Source organism: Rhinoderma darwinii, chromosome 9, assembly GCF_050947455.1.
Source record: "Rhinoderma darwinii isolate aRhiDar2 chromosome 9, aRhiDar2.hap1, whole genome shotgun sequence".
In the NCBI taxonomy this organism is placed as follows: Eukaryota; Metazoa; Chordata; class Amphibia; order Anura; family Rhinodermatidae; genus Rhinoderma; species Rhinoderma darwinii.
In genome coordinates this window covers 72490287-72511796 of record NC_134695.1, presented here as the reverse complement: position 1 = coordinate 72511796, position 21510 = coordinate 72490287, and the positions used below count along the sequence as shown (strand labels likewise).

Below are 21510 nucleotides of genomic sequence, written 5' to 3'. Positions count from 1 at the left end.
GTCGCAACACGGCTAACAACCGTGCCGACACAATGTTCGGTGCGGCTGTCAAAAGGCCTGTTAGTGGCCGCACGTTAATGCGGGTAAACCGTCCCTTTATCTGCAAAATCATGCGCCCATGAATTAATACAATCTCTTTATGGCCGCACGATTTTGCAGGTAACAACAAGTTACTCCTATTCATTCTCTGGCAGCGCCGGAAAAAACACTGCACTCGGCTATCTCCGGCGCTCCCATAGAGAATGAATGGAGCGGCAGTACGCATGAGCGTGTAACCAGAATACCCCACATCAAGGTATTTGACAGCCGCGCCTACATAGTGCCAGTGCGGTTGGTGGTTGCATTGTGACAGTGTCAGGGCCGCTCTGTGTGGCCGTATCCTTACTCGCCAAATGCGCCAGAATTTGGCCTTCACTTCTGCTGAATTTTGCAAAAAAAGGTGCAAAAAGTGTCTGGTCATATCCTTTTTCTGCAATGTGCACTCTACTCTCCCCATACAGTTAGGCTCTGGTCACATCTGCGTCATGAAAACTACAACGCTTTGCCGGGAACCATGGTATGACGGATACCAACTGCGCCCGACAGACCCCATTGGCTTACAGTGGGCTCCATAGTTTCGAAAAGTAGAATAGCACTGCATGCAGCGCTACACACCTGTCAAATCTTAGAGAATTCGCAAAACCTGCTCTGAATGCAGTCTCCATAGAGGTGTGAACAGCACCTAATAGAAGTCGCACGACTGACACACATACATGCAACTTTGTGGCAACTATTATTGTTATTAGTTATTATATTGAATGGGATGATGTATCTAAGAGCAAACCTGACCCAATTAATGTGCAGGAAATGTCGTAGATTAGCGCTGTATTTTACCTGCTTCAGTTTTACGTCCTGTGAAGAGGAAGTGCTTAAAGCAGCAAAATAATGAAAGGGTTAAAGAGGGTTAAACATGGACGCCATACCGTCTGCCTCATAGTCCATGAAGGATCCGTGTTTGCTCTCAGTAGGACGTCGTATTAGCGGCTTATATTTGACCAGAGCTCAGGAGTTTGGCGACCCTTTGCTCAGGGGGCAGCCCCTTCTCATTTCACAGCAGATTGCTTCTGTTCATGCTGCTGCTCCACATCTGAACATATGTCAGCAACGCAGCTGGACTGTTGGCTCCTCAGTGATTGTCACTCACAACTATTGGTTGGTGATGATGCGATAGATTCAGCCGGCTTTGAAGCTTTGTCACTCCTATCGTCTTTTGGGGTTTTAGGACTTGTCCTCCAGCAATTTTGTTACGTGTGAACATTTCTACAGCAATTCCGTTGTAAGTAGCAGACATTCCGCTGCGGAAAAAAAACGCTCCCCTTGCTGCGTTTTTTTTACTGCAGTAAATGGTGCCTATTTTGCTGCGTTTTTCTCAATGCTGGGAGATGGTGACATCTCCACTATGAATCGCAGCAATTCAGTCCACTTTCTGCAGCAGGAATTGACATGATGTGATACGAAAAATACGCATCGGGGGTGGATTTATGCTTGTAAAAATTTTACGCAGCGTGTGAATGAGATTTGTTAAATCTCACCCACTTTGCTGCTACTGTATTCTGTTTATTTTCCATCCGCAACTCCGGACAGAGAATACGCAGCAATTCCACTACGTGTGAACAAGACCAAACGTTGCAAAAACAGGTTGAACAGCTTTCCTACAGGAATCTGCATTATGTGGTTATATCTAGCCCCCACTTCAACTGTGCTGCCTGTGTGTCAGTCTTCACTGTAGTACAGTATTCTGTTCATGTACCAGAAAGATCATAACTATCAGTTCTATAGGTTTCTACTATATAGGAGATGTTGCAGTGTGTAGAATTTCTTCTTCAGCGTGTTTCATGATCCTGCATGTGATATGATCAATTCCAGCAGTTCATCGCTGTCATCGGAATTGACGTTAATCTGACATGTTAAAAACGTGTGGTGCCAGACAGGCCTCGTTATGGGGATCCGCAGTCTATTTGGGCTAAGGCCCCATTCACATCATGTTTGTGTTATCCGCCGAGCGTACATAAGTTTTTAAACACTAAAAACGTGTTGAAACTTAGAGCTCGGCGTAGACTATAATGGGTCAAACGTAGACCAAAAACAGCATCGTTAGGTCTGATTGTCGTGGTTTACGTTGAGATACTGTTTTCTGAAAGTACTGAAAAGCGGAGTCTGCTACACTATTTTGTACTTCAAAAAAAGTATACGCGACGTAACTTTTTTTTTTATTTTTAGCATTGATCTCAATGTCCGACGTATGTAAATGTAATGCTATATTTTTATATCCGTTTACATATAGTAAATCTATCCGTTTTTTTGTTTTATTTTATTTTAGTGTTCATGTTAAAAAAAAAATGTATACCGACAGGAGTAACACGCCTTTTGACTGAGAAACGTGAACCCGGCCTTACTGTCCTACCCATAAGAGTTGTTTGCATCCTATAATATTAAAGACACACCGTAAACTTCCTTTAATCCAGCATCTGATCCTCCAGAGCTAGGAGACCCTCTTGTTAGGACTTAAAGTAATAGGGGCATATTTTATGTTTTGTGGGGGTCTTTGTGAAGCTTCTCATCCCAAGGAATATCTTGGTTCTCTGTAGATAATGGTTAATAAATAAATGAGTTTTTTTTCTGGACAGCGACTTGAGCTAACGATTTGTGAAGCGTTTGCAGAAAGCACAAAGACTCCGACCCATTTAAATTTTAACTTTACCTAAAAATTGTCTGTATTAAAAAAAACCTCAAATCCTGCAAATTGGCAGGAGAGATAGAAACGGGCAACTGGAAATGGGAAAGTAAAAAAAGCTTATTTCTTTGTAAGATTACTGCCATGCTCTGCTCGCAGATTAACATGAGGGTGATATGCCCACAATGTATTTTAATATCCTGTCCTCTCCGTTCCAGATTTCTCTTTGTCCAGCGTCCAGGCTTCGGCTTGGAGTACCCAACCGCCACCATTGAGCCCAGTAGTTGGAGCGGCAGCGAAAGTCCTGCCGAAGACATTGAAAGAATGAGCGATTCTGCTGATAAACCCATGGACAATGATGCAGAAGGTGTCTGGAGCCCGGATATTGAGCAGAGCTTTCAGGAAGCCCTCGCTATCTACCCACCATGTGGGAGAAGGAAAATTATACTGTCAGATGAAGGCAAAATGTATGGTAAGTTGCCAGCTGCCATTTACATCATGCCAGAAAGTGTGTGTGTGCGTCCTTGATGGAAACATTTATTTCAACAAATCAATCGAATGCTGAGTAATTATACAAAAAATAAATATTGGCCCTTATGGAGCTTTCCGCCGCATGGGGCTTTTGGTCACGGTCCTGTAATTGACCCAAATGTGGGTGGCTATTGTGAGAAGCCATTAGATAGAGAGACCTTGGGCCCTCACTGGATAGGATTGTGAGGGCCCATCCCATATATGTCCACTTTGTTTGCAGCAGAAACTCTGTCAGGCCTTATTCACACGAACGGTTACACGGCTGCATGAAAATCAATGTACTTCTATGGTGCAATTCACACGACGGACATTTTAAATAGCCCATGAAAAAATAGGACATGTCAAACGTTTTCAAAGATCCCTCGATAGACAAGTCTATTACGGATAAGTGAAAACGGGTCCCACACGAATGCAAATCAGCCTTGAAAAATGGCCATTTGACACGTATTTTGTGTGAATAAGGCCTTCCAATCGCAAACACGTGTGTGCCTGACCGGCTTCTTTTTAAGATAGTGGACTGCCTCATAAAGGGTCTCAGCCAAACAGACATCCTTTATCAATACGTGGTGAAGATAAGCAGCTGCCAGGCACATCTGGTGCAGATTATCTCCTGGAGATACCAACAGGCTGTTCCCGCAATAGGAGCCATTGGGGAAAAATTCTCAGGATCTGCATTCAGTATCAAATCCACTTTAGACCTCGTGTACATGGCTCTGCGCGGAGTCTAAGGGTATGTGCACACGTAGTGACCAAAAACGTCCGAAAATCCGGAGCTGTTTTCAAGGGAAAACAGCCCCTGATTTTCAGACGTTTTTTGAGCAACTCGCGTTTTTCGCGCCGTTTTTTTACGTCCGTTTTTGGAGCTGTTTTCATTGGAGTCTATGAGAAAACGGCTCCAAAAACGTCCAAAGAAGTGTCCCGCACATAATGTATATAAGTGTCCCGCACATAATGTATATAAGTGTCCTGCATATAATGTATATAAGTGTCCCGCATATAATGTATATAAGTGTCCTGCACTTCTTTTGACGAGGCTGTATTTTTACGCGTCGTCGTTTGACAGCTGTCAAACGACGACGTGTAAATGACAGGTTGTCTGCACAGTACGTCGGCAAACCCATTCAAATGAATGGGCAGATGTTTGCCGACGTATTGTAGCCGTATTTTCAGACGTAAAACGAGGCATAATATGCCTCGTTTACGTCTGAAAATAGGTCGTGTGAACCCAGCCTTAGGCCTCATGCACACGACCGTAAAAACTCCCGTTATTACGGGTCATAATTACGACCCGTAATAACGGGCTCATAGACTTCTATTGGCGACGGGTGCCTTCCCGTTTTCTCACGGGAAGGTGCCCGTGCCGTTGAAAAAGATAGAACATGTCCTATTTCAGGCCGTAATAACGGCACGGACAGTCCATAGAAGTCTATGGAGCTCTCGTAATGACGGGTGGCTACATGTGTGCACCCGTCATTACGGCAGCGTTGCTAAGCGACGTCAGTAAATAGTCACTGTCCAGGGAGCTGAAAGAGTTAACTGATCGGCAGTAACTCTTTCAGCACCCTGGACAGTGACTACCGATCAGTATAAACCTGTAAAAAATAAAAATAAAAGACTTTCATACTTACCGACAACTTCCTGCTTCCTCCAGTCCGGTCTCCCGCCCGTTGCCTTGGTGACGCGTCCCTCTCGACTTCCGGCCCGACGTCCTGGATGACGTTTCAGGCCATGTGACCGCTGCAGCCAATCACAGGTCAATCACAGGCTGCAGCGGTCACATGGACTGCCGCGTCATCCAGGGATGTCGGGCTGGATGTGAAGAGAGGGACGCGTCCCCAAGACAACGGCCGGGTAAGTATGAATTTCTTTAACTTTTATTACAGAAAAGGCTGTCCCTTCTCTCTATCCTGCACTGATAGAGAGAAGGGGCTTCCGATTAGTGCAGTGCTATTTTGCCGCCAAAAACGTGCCCGTAAATACGGGTGGAATACGGGTGACACCGGACCCATATTTACGGGCACGGGTTCGTAAATACTGGTGCAAAACGGGTGGAATACGTGTGACACCGGACCCGTATTTACGCCAGTATTTACGGGTGGGAAAAAATACGGTCGTGTGCATGAGGCCTTACAGTTACACACGGAGTTCCTGCACTTAGGAGCTGTCCCCAGGCTTTCCACATACCCTGAATGGGTTAATAAAATGTGGTGCCTATTTTACAGGGTTGTTTTTATCTGTAATATGTCACACATTGGAGATTATAGTATAGTTGGAGGACCGATCTGCCGAAATCAAACAATAACCTGACTTTCATCCAGAAGCACAAACAGTGAAGCGTGAGGTTGGATTCACACGCAGCAGATTTTGCTGCAGAGTTTTTTTGCTACTGAATGCGGTTGTTTCTGCAGCTGGTGCATGGATTTCTGCAAGTTCCTATTAAATGAATGGAACTGATTTTCAGTCACAGGAATGTCTGCAACAAAATCTGCCGCATGTGAATCCATCCTAATAAACACAGCATTTTGCTGTGAAAGTTTCTAGAAAGCTCTCGCGTAATGACGATCGCACATGTAGTGTAAGTGTAACACACAATTAGCCGGTGTTGTAAAATGTCACATCTGCTGCCACGTGCATTCATTGCTCGCCCCACGGACGGTTTTATGCAGGCGGTCATCTGTAATATAGGGCGACGCGTCTGCGCTTATCTGCAGTAAAGAAGACCTGCTGGAGTGCAGGAGCCGCCTCCTGACATGAAGTGATTTTCGTGCTATTGTTACATTTGCATCCTAAAATTATTACATTGTGTAACCGTAATTATAAGAGGTAACCTAGATTCTCACTTTCTGAGCTGCAGGCGTTGTGCAACCAAAAACTTACCCTTAGTCTTAATGAACGCTTCTCTGTGGCATTAAATGAATGGGCACGTATTTCTTTTTCCTTGTAACGTTGAAACCTATAAATATAAACTAAAGAGGAGATTATTCCTAAATACAATAAACTATTTATGTACATGATATAAAGCCTAACCTCACTGAAGACTGAAGTTAACCCCAACATCCCCCACCCATATCACACACAAGGATCCAGGGAGCTGAGATATGGGCGTCTGTTGTTGGATTCCTCCCCCTCCGGGGTGTAACTAGGAAAGACTCGGCCCCATAGAAAACTTTTGACTGAGGTCACCGATACAATTTAATGTGGCCGTAGCCTGGAGCTTGGGTCCTGGATGCCCGGTTCTAGCAATGCCACTGTAAAGAATTAATATGCCGTGCGGCACAGGCCCCCTCATACCATGGGCTTTATAGCAGCTGCTCTAGCAGGAGTTCCGCCACTGCTCTACCTATAGAGCTGTATGTGAGGAACATTCTGGTCCCTGGGGATTTTCAATATAGCAGATATAAGATTTATGATCTCTCCTTGAGCCTTCAGAGCTGCTATTTTATTAGCCAGGGGAAGAAAGTCCCTGGTGATCAATTTTCCTTTCATGTCAGAGACCGCTCTACAGTAACCCACCAACAGCACCCTATATCTCAGCTTCCTTGTGAGTGTGACGTGTGAAAGAGGGATTAACTGCAGTCCAGCTGAATTTCTGACTGTAAAGGAACAGCACCATATTTATCAATGTATTGCTCCATTCCCCTCCTCCGCTCCATTTTAAAGGGGCCACAGCTGCAATATTGCAACATCTGTATATGACTCCATTTACCACATAGTAATAACGAGGTGACTCTGGAGTCGGCACTCGGGGTTCAAATCCAAGCAGTGCAGCATACGTATGGCGATTGTGGGTTTTCCTTTTGTTCGTGTAGATTTTGTCGGGGTTTTCCAAAAATAATTATGAACTGACGCATGTGTTGCGGAATATGCTAATGTAATAAATGAAGGTCTTATTCAGACAAGTGTGTATATATATTTATATTCCGTGTAACTGACTTTTTTTTTTTTTTAACGGCCGTCACACCGCTGCATGTATTTCTATGGGGCTGTTCACATGCCTATTTCAACGGACCGTGTGAAGGGCCTGTGAAAAGATTAGACATGTCCTATAATTTGCCAGTTTTCACGGATACCTCTATAGACTCGAGCCGGAGGGATCCGTGAAAACTGGTCCCGCACCGGTGCGACTCCGTTTTTCATGTGTGATTTTACACTCGTTTGTCTGAATAAGCCCTTAAGAATGAAGCTGTTGTACTGACGTCACTAGTGATACTTGAATCCTATAAACATTTTGCGTCCTAAATGTGTTTTTTTTGTTGTTTTTTAACGGTTGTCAGAAAGTTCATCATTAAAGGTAATTAATTATATGTGAATACCGGTCACTAGGATTGTGTTGGTGGCAGGTCGAGCTCTTCAGCTAGATGGTGTGGGTTTTGGAGGTCACGGCTAGCATAGATGAGCAGTTGGAGCACAGTCTAGCAGGCGCTGCTCCCATCCAGTACATTACACTCTAAATAAACCCTCCTCTTGTACTAATTAATTCTGCCGCTCTTTCCGAGGACTCATTTCATCCTGGATGTAGTTTTAGCTCCTCAATAAGTAACAGTAGGAGATTGAAGAGAAAACTAGCACAGAGTGCAAGGGGGAAAGCAGATGGTACTGCGGCTGCCACCAGCTGTGCTCCCTCACCCCCACCCCCAGTGCTGGATGGATGATGTAATGGAAAGACGGACACCCCATCCCCCTCCTCTCCAGTCTCTTCCAGGCTGTCAGTGTAGACTGGAAGCAGCAGCGATCCTCTCTAGGCTTTTAGTTTGCAGCTGTCATGTGACCTCCGCAGCCAAATAGAACATAATGTCTGGGAAAAAAAAATAGACTTGTGCTGATGCTTCTCAGCTGCTCCTGGCAGAAAGTTTGTAGGCCCTGGTATCCTGCCGGATTGCGGGATCCCGAGATTAACCGATCTCTGCTCTTCTACATTTTGATTTGCGATTTTAAAATCAAGCAGAACTGCACCAATGTCCGTACGGTTATAAAACTACCGGGTTGTGGGGAAGTTTAAGGCCTTGTTCACACATTCCAGATTTAGTCAGTAATTTGCATCCGTATTTTGAAGCCAAAACCAGGACTGTTCCCAAAACACAGGGGAAATATAGTGGAAAGCTTTATTATTCTCTTCTTTGCATCCACTCCTGAATCTGGCTTAAAAATATTGATGCAAAATACTATGGCCCAGTTCACACTCAGGTTCTTTTACGCTGAATTTGATGTGAAAGCCGCGTCAGAATCAGCGGCAAAAGTCTGTAAACCGCCTCTCATTGATTTCAATAGGAGGCGGAGGTGGGTTTTTTCTGCGACTGTTTTTAGCCACTCGCGGTTAAAAAAAGAAAAAAAAAAAGCACCATGCTCTTGCTGTGGTTTCGCCTCTAACCTCCCATTGAAATCAATGGGAGGCAGAGAAAGCGTTTTTTGCCCGCGTCACCTCAATGGCCGTGGGCGAAAAACGCCGATAAAATAGCGGTCATTTGCAGGCAGGTCAAAATTTGGTCAAGATTTTTCTGCCTGCAAAGAAACTCTGTGAACAGGGCCTTACAAAATCTGCAGTGTGTAAAAGAGACCTACGGGTAAGTTCAACACGTGGCAGATTTTTTATTTGCTGAAATGTATGAGATTTTTACGTATAGAACGTGTAAATTTTGTCCCTCCAAAATCTTATATTTTTTTTTTGAATGTGCAAATTCTGCAGCCAGGACATGAGGACGTTCAAGCTTATTCATATATTTACCTGTCGAGGAGATATCGTGTACAATGGTGACTATAGAAGGAGCCACTTCAGCTCTTGTACAGTCCAGGTCACCGCTGTTTGCATTATGTGCTATATAGATCACGGCTGCCCTGTAATTTGGACGGTTTTTCTATGATTACTTGCTGCCATCCTATAGACCGGGCTGGGTATATATAGCTGGTCAGATGGACTGAGCACAACAGTAGGCGCTTCTGGCAGCGGACGTTCCTAAAATAAACTTCACGACCATCAAAACTCTGCGTGACTGTTTCAATGCTGGACGGATTTTTGACATGTCGTTTCATCCTCCATCATTGGTCTTGTGGACTTTCATTAAAGGCCAAATTAATTTGTAAGGGTTGAAATGGTTAAAGATTTTATTTTTTGTGGTTCATATTGCAGGATAAAATAAAGTAAGGCCTGCACTCCAAATCAGGGATAATTCTGTCTTAAAAGAATAATCTGAGATCGACTGGTTGCTAAGGATGTGCTGCCTGACAACCTAGAGGATGTTAGTGTATCACCTAGCAACCAAGCGTTCAGACAGGACGGTATTGACTTCGATTTTTAGAAAATGGCATTTAGGGAGAAAATCTCCTTAAATTTAGCCCTAGTTTTATTTGGGCCATAACTGCACTAGCAGGTAATAGCCGCTACCTTTGTTATATCGGTTTCCGTGGTAACAGATGATTGACTTGACCCCAGACTACAACTCCAACTCTTTGCACATTTGTTTCACCTGCTTTTCCTTTCCATAAGGACTTAACATTTGGCCGAAAGATAAGGGGCGATAATCAGACTGAAATATTAGTTATATTGGAAGTTTTGCTTTAGGATAACTGTTAGGGTATGTTCACACGCACTAATTATGGACGTAATTCGGGCGTTTTTGCCCCGAATTACGTCCGAAAATAGCGCCTCAATAGCGCTGACAAACATCTGCCCATTGAAAGCAATGGGCTGACGTTTGTCTGTTCACACGAGGCGTAATTTACGCGCCGCTGTCAAATGACGGCGCGTAAATAGACGCCCGCGTCAAAGAAGTGACCTGTCACTTCTTTGGCCGTAATTGGAGCCGTTATTCATTGACTCCAATGAATAGCAGCGCCAATTACGTCCGTAATGGACGCGGCGTTCAAGTGCCTGCACATGCCGTTACGGCTGAAATTACGGGGATGTTTTCAGGCGGAAACATCCCCGTAATTTCAGCCGTTACGGACGCCCTTGTGTGAACATACCCTTATCTGCAACAAAACTTGTCTGGTACATGTAGAAATCATACAGTGGGGGTCACATCTACCATGTATACAGCTTTCTATTAGGACTGAATTCTCCACATGTATTTTTTCTGATGCTTTTGCACGAAAGGCATTAACTAAAATATTCCCGGATATTCCGCATTAAAAACATCGTTTTCTGTAAGCAAATACCAGATTTGAGGTATCGCGTTGCGCTCGGCTCCTTGTGTTATTGTAATCACTGTACGCAGATTTTTCTATTGTCTTCCGGGTCTCTCGGCAACCTCTACAAGTTGTATTGTGGACACCTGATCCGTGCCGGACTAAACTATAGGGTTCCGCAATTGTAAACTAGAAAGAATAAAAAAATATATTCATAGACCTGTTTATCAGACATGAAAAAGACTAGAGGGAAACACGGAGAACTTAATAATACTAAATATAAAGGTGAAGAGGATTAGATGTAACTGGAGATGAGCACAGGCTGTCCGCTGGAAACATCGCAAAACACCACCATCTCGAATAGTGACTGAAGTTACTCTGCAAGGAAGGGGTTCATTAAAGTCTGGATCTTCTCTAGACGATTACCCCGGGAAATCTATATAGTCAGGTAGAAAACATGAGTAAATAAAGATGAGGGGCGCTACATCTAAAGTCTATTTTCGCTAGGTTGCTTTGGAGTTCATGTACTTCAGTTATACCCACTAATCCCCCAAACTTTCCTCATTTGTCCTAGGCGAGTATCTTGCCCACTTCCCTCTTACCCAGGACACCAATGCAGATAATGTGCAGTAATTCACCATGTGCGGGCTCGTGGAGTCTATTATGTAACCGCTCTATTACCGGCCGCATGACTAGAGGCAAAAGCACAAATCCTTCTTAGGAATATCCTTTTTCTCTTGCCCTTTGATAGGTCTTGTTCCGACGCAGTTTTCCGCATCGCAATGCGCATCCAAAAACAACCAAATCTGCCTCCGATTTGATTTCAATAACAATCTCGGTTAATGTTTTTTTATGTTTTCAAAACCTGCCCCTGAAAAGTGTCCAGCTGGATCTTAGAGTAGATTCCACTCTTAACTCCCAAAATACTATGCTAGCGGATTTTGCAAATGATTATAGGTTTGCAACCCCAAAAAAACCAAACTCCTCAAACGCATTAAAAACTAATTTCAGAGGCAGATTCTTTTCTTTTGGGTCGCGTTCCCTCGTAGGTTAAACGCTGCAGAATTTCTGCAACTGAATTTTGGGCGGAAATTCCACAGCATTTACAGTAGCAGCAAAGTGGATGAGATTTGGTGAATCTCATGCCACGCTGCAGAAAAAACCCGCAGCGTAAACGTTAATTAATTGACCCGCGGTGCATCATTTAATTCCACAGCATGTCCATTTATGCGGCGTTTTTGTTCATTTTCCGTTGCGGGTTTTCCCCATTGAATTGAATGGGGATGCAAAACCTGCAACCGAAAGCCAAGCGTTGCGGTTTTTGCGGCGTAATCACAGCGTTTACGCCGCAAAAATCTCAACACCTGAAGAAAGAAAATTAACATACTTACCCAGAATGCCCTCCTTTATGCAGTCAGGCCTCCTGGGATGACGTCGCATCCCATGTGACCGCTGCAGCCAATCACAGGCTGCAGCGTCACATGGCCTAAAATGTCATCCAGGGAGGCCGGAGCGGACGTCAGAGGAGGGAGGGGGTATATATATGAACGGCTTTCCTCCGCAGCGGTTTTTCGGACGGAATGTCCGACGGGTTCCAGGTCGGGCACGCTGCGTGATTTTTACGCGGCGTATCTTTCCCACGAGAACCGGCCTTAGACAAAAACGCTTTTGTGGACATACCTATAGCTGTATGGATGTTGTTTACCCCGTATGCAGGGTAGACAAAATGGCTGTTAGACCACGTAAACACTGCTTATCTCTGGTGGACACGCAGGATATGACCGGAACAAAAAAATCCAACTGATTAGAGACTTAATTCCCCTAATGGGAGCGGTGGGGTGCCTCGTCTGGAGACCACCCTTGCAGGTTCCAGGCAGCATATGATCTGTTAGCTAAAATCTAAACTGCCCCTTTCACATGAGTGTATTTTGTTAAATATTTTGTAGAAATATTTTTTATCCAAAGTCCTTAATGGGTACAAGACGCCATTTTTCCATCATATATTTTTTCTCTTTTTCCACGCCTGGTTTTTGGCTTACAATAACTGATGCAAAATGCACGAGTGTGAATGAGGCTTAAACTGATTTTAGATCTGTCGGAGATCTTTCTTGTGAGATACAGTGGATCTCACCACTTACCTGCTGCTTCTCAGCAGAGAGCGCATAAGTTCTGAAACCTTCATATGTGGGCGATAAACATCATTCATTTTACTGTAACCCCGGGGTGGGTGTAATGCCCCAGCAGAAACTTCCTGTATGTTCACATTCCATTTCTTTGATGTTTTATTAGCTAAATCGTGTTGCTCAGTCATTGGATAAGCAGTTTTCTTGCCGCCTTTTATCGCGGCTCTGTCTTTGTGGGCGCCGGTTGGTTTCTTAGCAAGTTCATCAAGGGAGTGAATATTTGTTCAAAAGTTTTATTTGGCTCATTGCATGAAAGTTTCGTTTTGGATCTTTTGGGCTTTATTGTAGAAAATCAATGGATTTGGCAAATTTTCCACCTAAAGTGTCTGGAATCAATGATTTATTAAATGTGATTGTATCATTTGCTTTTGGTGGAAAGTAGTGAATGTTATTTCCAGTGTAATCTTCATGGTATACTGAATAAGATGTTGTAAAGGCTATGTACACCTTTTGAAAGGCAAATAATTTTTTTTTAAATTAAAATGTATCCGTGTATTTTGTGTAACTTTGTAAATACTTTCTTTTAAATTATTCTTACTTTTTTTAGATACAGCTGCTTTGAATTCTCTATACAGAGCAGCTGTATCTAGTGCTATTCACTGGGTGTGGGTGCTGCGTGATAGTTTACAGGTAGATCGACCTATTGATTCTGTTAAAAAAATTGGAGACCTTACGGTACTGAGACAAACGGAAACCATTCGCAACGGAAGCTTTACCGTTGAAATCAATGGTAATGCAAACCTAAGCTATGGTTTCAGTTTGCATTTCCGTTGATGTGTTCCTCCGATGGAAAGCTCCAACAGAACCCATCAACGGAAGCGAATGCTGATGTGAACAGACACTTAGTCGAGGTTGGAGAAAACAGATTTTTTTTTTAGCCGGTTAGACTACGATCTATATTCGCTATTGGAGCATATAGGTATCAAAAGAGGATCCCCTGCTCGATTTATCCAGACCTTGGCGCTACTGCAAAGAAGCGCTTCTGCCTTAGTAGAATTTTTGCTGTGTAATATGTATATTCTTTGACACCTGATCGCCGGGTGGCTTTCTTTTGAGAAGGAATTGTCAAGTTTAGAAGACCGCCCCCTCTTTTTTCGAGTCCCTATCTATGTACATTCATTGATCTTATTTGTAATGACTCCAAAAAGTTTTGTGCCTTCAGGAATTTTCCCAGAAGTATGGGGATTTGATTAACTTAAAGAGGCTCTGTCACCAGATTTTGCAGCCCCTATCTGCTATTGCAGCAGATAGGCGCTGCAATGTAGATTACAGTAACGTTTTTATTTTTAAAAAACGAACATTTTTGGCCAAGTTATGACCATTTTCGTATTTATGCAAATGAGGCTTGCAAAAGTACAACTGGGCGTGTTGAAAAGTAAAAGTCCAAGTGGGCGTATATTATGTGTGTACATCGGGGCGTGTTTACTACTTTTACTAGCTGGGCGTTCTGATGAGAAGTATCATCCACTTCTCTTCAGAACGCCCAGCTTCTGGCAGTGCAGACACAGCCGTGTTCTCCAGAGATCACGTTGTGACGTCACTCACAGGTCCTGCATCGTGTCGGCACCAGAGGCTACAGTTGATTCTGCAGCAGCATCAGCATTTGCAGGTAAGTAGCTACATCGACTTACCTGCAAACGCCGATGCTGCTGCAGAATCATCTGTAGCCTCTGGTGCCGATGTGTCCTCGCTCGTCTGACACGATGCAGGACCTGTGAGTGACGTCACAACGTGATCTCTGGAGAACACGGCTGTGTCTGCACTGCCAGAAGCTGGGCGTTGTGAAGAGAAGTGGATGACACTTCTATACACAACGCCCAGCTAGTAAAAGTAGTAAACACGCCCCGATGTACGCACATAATACACGCCCAGTTGTACTTTTACATTTCAACACGCCCAGTTGTACTTTTGCAAGCCTCATTTGCATAAATACGAAAATGGTCATAACTTGGCCAAAAATGCTCGTTTTTTAAAAATAAAAACGTTACTGTAATCTACATTGCAGCGCCTATCTGCTGCAATAGCAGATAGGGGCTGCAAAATCTGGTGACAGAGCCTCTTTAAGGCTTCTTTTTTCCAATGACCATGACGTGATTTAGACTCTTGGCAGCCTTCTAAATAGTGTCATGTTGTTGTGTTGAGTCTTCAGGCTTGTCAATGATGTGTTCATGATTCTGTGATCGTCTCCATCCATCATGTTACTATTGTTATGCATATTGGTCTCTTCCAGTGAGATGTCTAGAATAAGAGCCTTCTTCAGTCTGGTTATTTGTGCTCTATTTCATGTCTGGAGATTTCTTGGCCATATTCTTGATGCGCTTGCTGAACCCGCTCATTATATGGGATAGATCTAGACTGCGCACGTGGCTCATATGTCTGCGTGGTATAATACCCTCCATATTTTCATATATTGTTTCGCTGTGACCAGACTAGCGCTCCCCTTGCATGTGGATGGATGTGACTTTTTATTAGGGAGGTCACGTTGACTACAGACTTGCATGGAGATATATTGTGTTTATGAGAGTGATGTTCCGGTTGGTAACTTCATTTTGAAGCTGTAGAAACGACAAGAGATATGAAGTGGAAGCTGCGGGGAATGTAATAGGATTTTGGTTTGTGTTTCTCACTTGTGATATAGGCTCAGTAGTCCTGTGAAATACTTTCCTCATTTACAAACTGCAAGTCAGTCCACCACTGCTCCGGAGTGTCACTTTTTACACGTCACTTTACTCTCTGCTGTCTGCCCCCGGAGCCGCCTATTATACCTATAATCGTCCTCTCCAGCAGCACGTCACGCTGCGAATCTTGTACTGTCTAATATCAGGTTAGCTCTGGACATTGTCACCTCTGCGAGACTTCATCCTTCTGAAGATCTCCACTCTCACACATCATCGTGTTGCAAATTGTTAACTTATTTATGCCCATGATAAGACTTCCATTTATAAAGTAGTGCCAGGCACCAACCCAGCCACCGTTATCGATTTTACTTTTTTTTTTTTTAAATATTCTAGTAAAGCAAAACTTTCTCGTCCCCCATAGTCAAGACCTCCCCACTGCACATGACCATAATGCAATTCTATTATACTCTCTACATAGAATACCACAACCCCCAACATGGCATGGCCATAATACAGTTCTATTAAACTATATTGATAAAACACTACAATCGCCTACGTGACTAATCTAAATGTCCGTACAACTTTTTAACGATCTTCTGAGGTCATCACATCCTTGATCAGTGGTCCCAGTGCAAACCCCCCCCCCCGCCCCCCCAGCACCAGTGCTATCTAAAGGAGGCCAAATACTCGAGATAGTTGTTGGCTGACCGCTATCCTTCCTGAGTCCATAAAGTGTGAGGGTATGTTCACACGTACACGTTCGATACGCCTAAAATTACGGTGCTGTTTTCAGGAGAAAACGGCTCCTGAATTTCAGACGTAATGGCATGTGCAGGCGTTTTTCGCAGCGTCCATTACTGAAGTAATTGGAGCTGTTTTTCTATGGAGTCCATGGAAAACGGCTCCAATTACGTCCCAAGAAGTGACAGGCACTTCTTTGACGCGGGCGTCTTTTTTACGCGTGGTCTGTTGACAGCGGCACGTAAAAAAAAATTACAGTCGGCACAGTACATCGTAAAATCCATTCAAATTAATTGGCAGATGTTTGCCGGCACTTTGGAGCCGTATTTTCTGACGTAATTCGAGGTTAAAACGCCCGCATTACGTCCGTAAATAGGGTGTGTGAACCCAGCCTGAATGTTTTTCAGTGGAGAGTGTGGAATTAACCACTGCCAGACCTCTGTCCCCTCCAGGCACCTCTGGCAGCTGCTTATCTCCTGCAAGAACAAAGGATCGGGCATGTTAAAATCCAACATGGCCGATTTACACACGCATGCACGCGCACACACACCCTCCAGGGGAAGAGTCTGGACACCTCCATACACATTAGTCGACTAAAATCTTAATCTACCAACGTTAATCGAATGTATATGGCCGTCTTTATGACCTCAGAAGCTGGTTAAAGTTGCATATACCATATAAATACATTTCTTTAGTTTGCGCTGTGGATACATATTTTAGTTCTCCAATAGGAGAAATGTTTGATATCTATAGTTATTCAGCTTTATGTAGCAGACAGTGGAAAGTATTTTGCAATCGAAGTGACAGATGGGGAGAATTGTCGTTCCTTGTGACAAGGTGTGGACTTTCCTAATCTGACATGATCTGAGAAATCATTTTTTTAACAGCTTTGCCAGAGGGACAGGAGCTCCTTGTGTAGCCCTCCGGCACTGCTGAGATTAAAGAGGCTTTTAGTATTTGGCAACTTTGGATCAGGTTACTGAAGGGGTGTGCTTGTCTTCATTATTTATTTACCTGGAACTAGAAGTGTACTCCAAGACCTAGAGAGAGAGAGAACACGCGCACACAAGGTGAACCTCATCCGAAACCCCAGCTGGGCTGTACCGTCTCCTCCAGAACTAATCAAACATTACAGGGAAGCTTTCATCGAGGGGCTATGACGTGTAACTCTACCTGGGTCAACACGTAGCAATTATTACCCGGAGGGGAACCTCTGATCATAGTGATAACCCTAAATATAAAGATTAATCCAATCCTGACCAGTCCTGTGTGAAACCTTTCACTCAGCTTGACACATTAAAGGTTATCGGACGGGTAAACTCGGTTATGGGGATACATTTTGGGGGCAATAGATTCCCCCTGACCTTAACCCCCAGTTGTATTGTAGCCAAAAAACAAAACATTGTGCATTTGAATTTAGAAATAGAGCAACATCCTGATAATTATCTGGATGTCCATCTAATCGGGGGAAGAGTGTGAATCCTTCTCAAGCTAGTTCACCTGATCCTAATAGGTAATAAAGTTGAATGAGATGCAGGTTTATTTTGGACTCCTTATGAGAGATTGTGGCCTAAGACCCTGTTCACACCTGTGTCGGGGCTTTCCATTCTGCAGAGTCAGAGGAGCAGAACAGGAGAAACCGGAAGCGACACTTCCGTTGCACCAAGAATACCATCGGTGGCCGACTGAACCCATTGACTCTTAATAGGTTCTGTCGACTTTCTGTCGGGTTGTCTGTGCTTTTACCGGAAACAATTAGCAGCAGCGTGCTGCGCTATTGTTTCCGGTAATCTCGGCAGGATGTGCGGCGGAGTCCCCTAATGGAGCCTCCAACGCTGATGTGAACAGATCCTTATACTTCTTATAGCGAAGTTTTTGTTACTATGTTATCCCATATAGACAATCCTCCATGAGGTACATACTTCTCAGCAGCACTAATTGCTACAATGTATCAGTACAGGTATAGGTCTGTCCGTAGCTCAGACGATTGTCTACACTGAAAACAATTGTAGCAAACTGGGCTTCCAGCTTCTGTATGTAAGTAAGATGTCCACATTTACAGACTGCCAGCAGAGGTCTTGAAAATGGTGAGGAATTGAAACGCAAAGGATGTTAGGAAGTTGTTGGAACTTTTCACTCGATTTACATGCTATCGGAAAATCCCTTTTAAGATTTAATGCCGTCAAACATACAAAGTATACCTGAACATGTTTTGGATAGTGCTTAATCACGGCCTTGGGTGTTGTCGTTTGTCGTCTGTGATTTACCGAGAGAAACTGATTTGGTTTATGGAAAAGAAAAATTGTAAATCAAAGAATTCTAAGGGATCAAAACTGTATTCGCATCAGACTCCTTTTAATCTTTATTGGAACTGACTTATTCCACTGAAGCTTCGTGTACCAATGATTTCATTCTATTTCCTGGGCACAGACAATGCGCTGTCGTCTCGCTGATGCTATTAAAGAATGTTGCTGGATCAAAATTAATAAAATACATTGTTGTCTTTCCTGAGGGGTTCTGCAAGCGAAGCGAATACTCAGGTATTCCAGATATGAGAGATGTTTGGAGATTGTATGAAATGTTCTGCGTTTCTTGATCTGAGATAGTGTTGTCTGCCCCGCGGCATCTTCTTCCCAGAGCCCAATACAGTTAATTAGCTTCTGTCTCTATAGCAACTGCCTCATCGTCAAAAACACGGTCTATTTCATGTGTGCCCTTTCCTTTAACACCGTGTGTTACCTGAAAGACTCTTGTTAGTCCGGCCCTTATTCTGGAGAACTTGGCTCAGGAAATTTCTCAGGAAAACTAAAGTGTAAGGTGGCCACTCAATGATTTGGTTAAATATGAACAATTTCTTTAAATATTATAATTTTATTTTCCTTGGCTTACGGTGTTAGTTTGCATTAAAGAGAATTTCCACCTAAAATAAGTTACCGCCTGCATAAATCCTTTTTAAAATTTTGTTTTCAGCTATTTTAGCATTCGATCAGTCTCCTATACAGATAATACTGGGTGACTACCCCATACGGCAGCCATATACAGTGCCCATAGGTTAGGCAACAATGACTCTTCTCTCACACTGGGAAGGAGTTTCTTTCCGCTGACAACGAGGTTCACACTAATGCAACAGTCCATCAGATCTGCAGCCACAATATTTTAGAGATGGCCATAGCTGCAAGATAACTCTAGACAACGGTCTCGCCATAAACATGAATTTCTCTCAACTTGATGGGTATATTTCTATTGTGAGAGTATGATGAGCGTCAGCCAGGCAGAACTTGACAGTGAAGGGGCAATAGCATTCATTAAGGCCTCATGCACACGACCGTATTTTTTCCCACCCGTAAATACTGCCTGTAAATATGGGTCCGGTGTCACCCGTATTCCACCCGTATTTACGGGCACGTTTTTGGCGGCAAAATAGCACTGCACTAATCGGCAGCCCCTTCTCTCTATCAGTGCAGGATAGAGAGAAGGGACAGCCCTTTCTGTAATAAAAGTTAAAGAAATTCATACTTACCTGGCCGTTGTCTTGGTAACGCGTCCCTCTCTTCACATCCAGCCCGACATCCCTGGATGACGCGGCAGTCCATGTGACCGCTGCAGCCTGTGATTGGCTGCAGCGGTCACATGGCCTGAAACGTCATCCAGGACGTCGGGACGGATGTCGAGAGGGACTCGTCACCAAGGCAACGGGCGGGAGACCGGACTGGAGGAAGCAGGAAGTTCTCGGTAAGTATGAACGTCTTTTATTTTTTACAGGTTTATACTGATCGGTAGTCACTGTCCAGGGTGCTGAAAGAGTTACTGCCGATCAGTTAACTCTTTCAGCACCCTGGACAGTGACTATTTACTGACGTCGCTTAGCAACGCTGCCGTAATGACGGGTGCACACATGTAGCCACCCGTCATTACGAGAGCTCCATAGACTTCTGTTGACTGTCCGTGCCGTTATTACGGCCTGAAATAGGACATGTTCTATCTTTTTCAACGGCACGGGCACCTTCCCGTGAGAAAACGGGAAGGCACCCGTCGCCAATAGAAGTCTATGAGCCCGTTATTACGGGTCGTAATTACGACCCGTAATAACGGGAGTTTTTACGGTCGTGTGCATGAGGCCTTCATAAGGAGGCTCTTTGCAACTTTCTGACATGGTTTTTCAATTTCTTATAACATCTCGAGAGCTCTGTTTGTAAATGTAGAGTTTTTTTATTTATTTATTTTTTTTACATCCAGGGACTGAAATCTAGTCTTGTTTTCCAGCTTAAGGCCTCATGCACACAGCCGTGCCTGTAATCACAGCCTGAGATTGCGGGGACAGGCACACACCACATTTTCGTGCCGTGCTCCCATACAAAGTATGGGAGCGCGGCCCGCAAAATCCGAAAAGTAGGACATGCTCCATATTTCCCGGCACGGACACCTTTCCGTAGCGCAATGTAAATGTGTCCGCGGCCAATAGAACCGGTCGGGGCCGTAATTGTGGACTGTATTGCTGTCCGCAATTACGGAGTTTTTCCACGGTCGTGTGAATGGGGCTTAAGGGCTCTCAACAGTGCATCAGATCTCTGTTTTGCACCTGGGTCAGATAAACGTTTCCATCCTCTGGATGTAAATAGGAATGTTTCCATTAATTGACAGCAAGAAGAAAACATTAGAATAGTAATACTAGAAAGTTTCAGATTTCATAAATATACAATGTCTCAGATTTATTTACAGTGGATGGAAGAACCCCCTGTGAGGGTCTATTGTCTGTAGCACAGCTGCATTATTTTCTTGTCGCATGGGTCTGATGCTTTCCTGTTGTACGTTCTGTGACGAGGAGATCGTAGTGCGGCTGCTTTAAACCACAGTCTGTCAGATGCTAACCGCATTATCAGATTAGGAGAAAAATTATCCTGAGTGAAATTAAATTAAACTGTTAAATTTGAAGGCATTACATGAAGATAATGTTTGGTAAATATGATGTGAGCGGCTTTGAAGTTCACAAGTTTTTGTTTTTTATTTTTTGTATTTAGTTTAAGATTATTAAATGAAATGCCATTAAAACGAAGTAGAATGCAGCGATTGTGAGGGACGTCTGCATCATAATTATCTGCGTCCAGGCTGAAAATCTCCATTTGGAATATGTTTTAGGTTATGTTTCTTACACGTGAGTTGTTTCAGGAGTTCTCAGACTTTTACTGGCTCTTATAATTTTACTACGCAGAATATATTACTGCTGTGAGTTCGCAGACATCTGACAACTTCAGGAGAATGATCTAGGATATGCTGGGTAATTGGGGAATGTTGAACTTTTTAAAGGGCAATTACTGTGACAATTGATATTAACATCAACGACGCGATAATCTTTAAATTACATGGTGAAGACGTTAGATCTCATATGTTTTGCTTAATACTTTTACTTATTTTGAACTATCAATCCCACACATTTTATACCAGGAGGAGCTTTCTCCTTTGCAATGTAATGCAGGTTGTATGAGCTGCCAAAAGGAAGTGACAGCTGCTTTGAGCATGTCTGACAAAAGTGGTTGTGCCTTTTAGGGTTCAGTCACATGTGGCAGATTTTGTTGAACAAATTTATGTAACTCAAAATCTGTTC

The 21510-nt window shown here is 43.6% G+C and overlaps 1 protein-coding gene across 8 annotated transcripts in view; it reads left to right on the top strand.

The window, feature by feature from the left end:
- The window catches only part of TEAD1 (TEA domain transcription factor 1), a 158308-nt gene that overhangs the window by 44897 nt on the left and 91901 nt on the right, over window positions 1-21510 (top strand). For all 8 annotated transcript variants that reach the window (XM_075838139.1, XM_075838133.1, XM_075838135.1 and 5 more), the window contains one exon: window positions 2932-3185. In XM_075838139.1, the coding sequence (XP_075694254.1) occupies window positions 3038-3185 (148 nt within the window). In that variant the 5' untranslated portion in view covers window positions 2932-3037. The remainder of the gene's footprint in view (window positions 1-2931; window positions 3186-21510) is intronic.